General features: G+C 37.3%; 2 protein-coding genes and 1 non-coding gene across 3 annotated transcripts; 2 read left to right on the top strand and 1 right to left on the bottom strand.

Annotated features, from left to right (window-relative positions):
- The first annotated feature begins 950 nt into the window (after nucleotides 1-950).
- LOC117621610 (alpha-ketoglutarate-dependent dioxygenase alkB) lies at nucleotides 951-3,528 on the top strand. The gene is made up of 7 exons (XM_034352181.1): nucleotides 951-1,218; nucleotides 1,311-1,462; nucleotides 1,618-1,964; nucleotides 2,215-2,353; nucleotides 2,484-2,550; nucleotides 2,674-2,795; nucleotides 3,184-3,528. The coding sequence occupies exons 1-7, from the start codon at nucleotides 1,106-1,108 to the stop codon at nucleotides 3,321-3,323; spliced, it is 1,080 nt and encodes a 359-aa protein (XP_034208072.1). The 5' UTR covers nucleotides 951-1,105; the 3' UTR covers nucleotides 3,324-3,528.
- A 507-nt stretch (nucleotides 3,529-4,035) lies between these two features.
- Nucleotides 4,036-4,116, bottom strand: TRNAL-AAG. The gene has a single exon. It is a non-coding gene; the product is annotated as a tRNA-Leu (tRNA).
- Nucleotides 4,117-5,104: 988 nt separating this feature from the next.
- LOC117621630 lies at nucleotides 5,105-5,884 on the top strand. The gene has a single exon (XM_034352197.1). It carries the CDS (start codon nucleotides 5,261-5,263, stop codon nucleotides 5,555-5,557), a length of 297 nt encoding a protein of 98 aa, XP_034208088.1. The 5' UTR covers nucleotides 5,105-5,260; the 3' UTR covers nucleotides 5,558-5,884.
- Nucleotides 5,885-6,237: the final 353 nt, after the last annotated feature.

Below are 6,237 nucleotides of genomic sequence, written 5' to 3' on the forward strand. Positions count from 1 at the left end.
AGGACAAAAGTACCATTTTTCAGTGCCATTAGTCAGGCGCATCAGTAAGGACTTAATCGTCTTTTAGGTGGAAATTGGTATTTGGACTGTGGAGAGCTTATTTCACTTCCCACCATATTCGGTTTACCGTTTACGGGGGAGAAAACCTTCTATGGGGTTTTTAGGCAATTTGACTCCTTCAAACATAATTTCATTTTACTCGAGGAAGCAGTATTTTGTTTTCATTATTCCTTTTATTTTATAGTCTATTCTTTTTTGTGCAGCACGTCGGTTCGGTTTTAACACAAATATTCCTACATATTTTCCATTTTCGAACACATCAAACCATCCAAGAGGTCAATTTGCCAATAACTAATATAGTTACAACCTAAATAAATAACTATAAAGTTCTATCAAACTTTAAGTTAAACATTTTCATTTAGTTATTAATTACAATTTTCTCTAAATATGTAATAAAAGAACTACATATGTAAAATAAAATATAGCGAAATGAATATATAAGTAAGTGATTAGTCTAGTTTAGTTTAGGTCAAATGCTCATAATCATGATCGAATCAAAATTATTACGATACAGTTTGATTTGAAATCAATTGACCATTTCTATGGTCAAAATCAAATCAAACCGGTGATTATTAAGATCAAGCAATTTCATTAATTTCGGTCGGATTGACACCCACTCCTACTCTTATAAGTCACAAAAAGATATTGCATAAAACCTTTTTTTTTTTTTTAGGGGAATTTTTGTTCTGTTTTTACAAAAGAATTGTGTAGTGTACCAAAAATAATAGACTTATGTTGGTATTGGGATTTTGTATAATTTGGCGGTAAGATATAGTTTTGTTAAAAATGTAAATTATTTGTAAAATAAATTACAGAGAAAATTTCGATAAAAAAATTTAATTACAGAGAAAATTATTGCCTCGAAAGGGCAAAAGAGGAAAAAGAAAACCACTGCGGCGACGCGAAAGCCAGAAGTGCGAGCCCAGCCCCCACCTCAGCAGTGAACTGAAAACGCGCGATAAAACCCTAGTGAAACCCCTCCGATAATTACGTCACTGTCTTTCGTGACTCGGAGTTAACTCAACGACCGAGGCGACTCGCTGAAATGTACGGATCCGAATCCAGTATAGTCCCGGAGGATTTGGAACGAACCGCTTTCAGAAGAGCGGAGAAGAAGTACAAGCTGTATTACGAAGACACCTACAAATCATCCAAAAAGTAGAAACTTGTTCTTCGTTTTCCCAACTATTTCACGATTTTCACTTCCAATTTCTTCTGTTAACCAAACATGTAATTTGACCATCTCCCAGGAAACGGAAACCCAAACCCGTGGATTTATCAGAGGTATTGGATTTCAATTCCATTCTAGAATCGTACTATCAAAACGTTGAGCTTCCACACGGTGTCGTTCCTCTTCGATGTGGTTTCGATAGGCCCGTGTTCTCCTTAGAAAATCGCCCAGGTATCAACCTATTCTCATTGTAATTGAAATATATGAATTTGAATATCCTAGGGTTTTTAATTGGAATATTAGTTACTGTTGTTATTGTTTGTTTTCTTTGTTGATTGCAGAATATGTTAGTTTATACAAATATTTCCATTTTTTACACAACACAGGGTTTTATTTCATTCCTGGAGCACTGAGTGTGAAGGAACAATGCCAGTGGATAAAGGAGAGTTTAACCAGCTTCCCGCAGCCTCCTAACAGAACAAATCACAATGCATTTTACGGGCCTATAAATGACTTGTTTATTGCGGCGAATGAGAGGAAAGTTTTGGTTGCGGATTGGGGTTCAAATTCTGAATGTGATCCTTCTGTCAGCAATGGAGGTGTTCACGGTTGGAAGTTCTTTGAGGAACATGAAGTGTCTTCGAAAGGGAGCACGTGCAAATCAGTTTCAGCTCTAGTTCTATTGCGGAAATTGCGTTGGAGCACCCTTGGCCTGCAATTTGACTGGTCCAAGGTTGTGCTGAGCTGATTCATTTTTCCAATTTTGAAAGCATATTAAGCAGTTTCACTAAATAAAAATTGCATTGTCACTTAGATATTAACTGATTTGGGTGGGAAACAATTTAAGGTTGCTCCACTGACATTACATTGAATGTATTTTCTTGTGCATTTGAGTGTTTTCTTCAATAAACAGAAAATAGCATTTCCAAGCATTAAAGTTACGTCACAACATGTATCTAACTAATGTCATGTTCACGATGTAGCGAAACTATGATGTCTCTCTCCCGCATAAGAAGATCCCTGATACACTCTGCCAACTGGCTAAAAGACTGGCAACACCTGCAATGCCTCTGGGTGAAGAATTCCAGCCTGAAGGTGCAATAGTGAACTACTTTGGCCCAGGTATTACTAAGAAAAAATTGCTTATATTAGCAGATTTTTAACCATCAGTTTATTTGTTTTTCCTTTTTTGGTTTGAAAGTGTATACAAGTTAGAATTTACATTTGTTCTATGTTCTGTTCTTTTGTTTAGGTGATATGCTTGGGGGCCACCTTGATGACATGGAAGCTGATTGGAGTAAGCCTATTGTAAGCATGAGGTATCTTGCCATGCCATTTCATTTTTATTTATTTTTTAATTCTGGTTGTTTGTCAAGAAAGAAGAATAGAAATTTGAGAGTATACATCTCCTTAGGAGCTGAAATATCTTTCACTTACCTCAGTTTAGGCTGCAAAGCAATATTCCTTTTGGGAGGAAAGCATAGGGAGGATCCTCCAATAGCAATGTTCCTTCGAAGCGGTGATGTTGTACTTATGGCTGGTGAAGCAAGGGAATGCTTTCATGGTAAGTGCAAATCTTCAGCTATCTTCCTTTTACTTGGTTTTGAGTGCCGAAGATAATAAATCGGTACTTAGTGGCTAATATCTATGTTTTTGTGAAATGGTAAGACCAATCTACAAGTGAGAAAAGTGATGCTGGCAATTTTAGTTTGGTTTCTAATTTTTGCTTTGGCATACTATATATCTGTTGCTTGGGCTGCCTTTATGTCTAACTAACAGTGTTACTTTGCGCCTCAACTTAAGTAACTCTACTCAGCCTTAATCCTGTGTGCTTTCTTGTGATAAATAGAGCAGTTGACTATCCCATTTGCCAGAAACATGTTGTAACTGCATCCTAGAGTCTTGTTTGAACAGCCTCATAAATAGATCAGCTTTGCTTTCTTGAATTGCAGGTGTGCCTCGGATATTCACAGATGGAGAAAATGATGAAATCGTGACTCTTGAGAGGCAGTTCTCACATGAGGATGATTTTAGTGCTTTAGAATACATCCGAAGTTCAAGAATCAACATCAACATCAGACAAGTTTATTGACATTGATATTCTTTTTCATCGAAATTTTGGATTCAATCGAAAGGATTTTTGGCAATGAAGAGTTGTTAGAGAATTGCTACACAAGTTACCCCAAAAAAAAAAAAAAAAAGAGAATTGCTACACAAGGACATGTGGGAGAGCTATGTAGTAACTACAATGGGGCGGCACCCATGAATGTGCGGCTTGTTACAAGTTGGATGCAGCAACAAAAAACAAAAAACAAAAAACCATAAGAAAAGAAATATGAATGCAAGTAGCATTGATTGTCCTAGAAGAACAGGGCAATGCAATTATGCAAGTAGCATTGGTTAGATAGCCTGTGATTTTGTTTGGGGAATTGAATCTATCCAGTGCCAATAGATTTTCTTGATAGTCTGATTTAGCTGGGGATGATATTTTTGTAAAATTCATAGCTGATGCCCCTGCGGTGCAACTTTGTAGTTTTCTCGCAAATCAATTTTGTATTCTGTTTCCAGGCCAAAGGAAAAAATTGTACTTTTGTTTTAGGGTATGAGTAGTTAAATGGATGCTTTGGCGGCGGTTAATTATCTATTAAATAGCAAAATGTATTTAAATTTACATCATTCTCCCTTTGCCCCTAAACAAAGTTCCAGGACTTAAAAGCATCAATCGTAGAGAGGAGCGAGAGCCATGGCAGGCAGAGGAAAGTTCGACCCCGAAAAAAAAAAAAACAGAGAAAAAAAACTATTTGTGTTGAGAGTGGGATTTGAACCCACGCCCTTTCGGACCAGAACCTTAATCTGGCGCCTTAGACCAACTCGGCCATCTCAACTTGTTGTTAAGTTTCACAATTGTTTTATAAATAATCTAATCGGTCTGGAAAATACACTGGGCAAATGCACGAACCTTACCATTTTGTCAGGCTATTGGTAGTTGGACTAGAGATTTTTGAGAACTGCGGTGGTGGTTTCCAATAGAATACTGACAAGCGAGAGCACTTGGGCGGCGCCGCAAATTTATCTTTGCTAGGAGGTCAATCGGTACTCGGTAGACTCGGTACTGAAAGATTAATATATAAAAACAGTTGACTTTGACCGCTTCACAGAGAGTTTTCAACAACTTCAAAATTATATACCAACGAGGTTTATTCCAAATTAGAAAATTTGTATCTTGGCTTAACTTATAGCTGTATGATTTTCACTCCACTAAACTTGTGTCTTTCTTCTAACATCAAACTCAACCTAATACCTACTTCAAAAACTAAGTATAAAACTTGAAAGACTTACTTTATTTACATTAATATTAATCAAGTTAGTCAAAGTAGTTTGAAACTTTGAAGCACGAGCCACGTTTTGTGAATGCATTGAATTATGTTCTGACGTTAATACTCGTGAATTTTTAAATTTGTCTACTCTTTTAAAAGGATCATTTGCATAAATAGTTCATTTCTTAAGATGCTTTTCTTATAAATTTACCGTATGAAATTCGTCAGTTCAATTCAATAGACTTAACATGTATAAAAACGAGACTTGTGTCAAACATTTGTCAATAAGATTTTTTCAAAAAAATTAAAATTAAAAGAGAATATTCTTTGTGCGTCCACTTCAAAGATATTTTTACCGTGATCGATCGAAATTCAAAAACCATTTAGCATCACCCACAAGTCAGAAACATGCTACATGTGACAAGAAATCAAATAGTAACAAGCAAGTGTAGAAGTAGCGTAGAAGCAAGAAAAATCAAAATAAAAAACCAACACGTCCGCAAAATCCCAAAATCCCCAACGCCCTTTAAAAATCCACCCCAACCCAAGCCCCCAACACACACTCGCGTCTACGTGTTCAACTTCAAGCCCACAACCATTTATATTTCTCAATAAAACCCACCAACAAAAAAAATTAAAAAATCTCCCTTCTCTCTACGCCTTTCGCTTCTTTTCTTCGCTCTCTCTGCTCTCTCCTCGCTCCTTATCAACAATGGGTGGTCCGATTGTGTTGACCCAGCTGGCTACGGGTCTCGGCGTATTGGCCGGGGCAGTCCTCGTCAAATCGGTCATGGACCAGAAGCCCATGGCCGGCCCGTTTCCCAGGTGCCCCAGTTGCAATGGCACGGGTCGGGTCTCCTGCTTCTGCTCGCGCTGGTCCGATGGCGATGTCGGGTGCCGGAGCTGTGCCGGGTCGGGTCGCACGTTCTGCAGAAGCTGTGGTGGTTCTGGTACTGGTCGACCCCTTCCGGTTCAAATCTCCGTACGGCCTCCCACCCCTCCCTCGTAGTCGGTGGTTCCGGTTTTGCTTGTTATTAGAAAGTTATAGCGTTTCTCTCCTTCCTCTCAGTTCTTTTTTCCAAAAAAATTACATAATGTATTATAGTAAGCTGCTGATACTTTGAGAGAAGGAGAGAGAGGAGGTGAGAGAGAGTTCATCATTAGGCTGTAATGAGGTGACTTTCCTAAGATCCTGATGAAATGGAATATATTTTTTATAACTAAATTTGTCTGCTTATTGACAAATTTCTTACTTTTAATTGTAATTTGTTTGTAAATTCTGTTGGGTTCATAATATTTCTTAGTTTATTAAGTGTATGATTAGTAGTTGCTTCAATCTTTGCTTGTTGCCGCCAAGTAGTTTGTGTTGATTTTTTTAAAAAAAAAAACCAGAAATTTGCTTGTTGCTCAATTTAACTTAGACCATGATGTTTTTTGGCTCAAGCAGCAAACCTTTGTACAAAGCAAATACTTAGAAATTGAAATCGCCAACCGGTATAGTCCGGTGAAAAAACATCTTGACTTGCACACTGTTAAAAAAGCATCTTGATTTGCACACTGTTAAATCATACGTTTAATTAATCCATGAATCTGGTGTTGAAGTTTCAAGATTTTATGTTCAAACAGTTCGTCTCTTTCATTTGGAATTCATGTTACTTATTAAAGTTTAGTCTATAAAATTGTAAATGG

Source organism: Prunus dulcis, chromosome 1, assembly GCF_902201215.1.
Source record: "Prunus dulcis chromosome 1, ALMONDv2, whole genome shotgun sequence".
NCBI lineage: Eukaryota > Viridiplantae > Streptophyta > Magnoliopsida > Rosales > Rosaceae > Prunus > Prunus dulcis.

Bases quoted from the DNA above. Each gene is read 5' to 3' on its own strand.
- LOC117621610 (XM_034352181.1), top strand. From the start codon at position 1,106: ATGTACGGATCCGAATCCAGTATAGTCCCGGAGGATTTGGAACGAACC. The intron at 1,965-2,214 runs GTTGTGCTGAGC...TTCACGATGTAG, and splicing joins TGCAATTTGACTGGTCCAAG to CGAAACTATGATGTCTCTCT. The intron at 2,354-2,483 runs GTATTACTAAGA...TCTTTTGTTTAG, and splicing joins AGTGAACTACTTTGGCCCAG to GTGATATGCTTGGGGGCCAC.
- LOC117621630 (XM_034352197.1), top strand. From the start codon at position 5,261: ATGGGTGGTCCGATTGTGTTGACCCAGCTGGCTACGGGTCTCGGCGTA.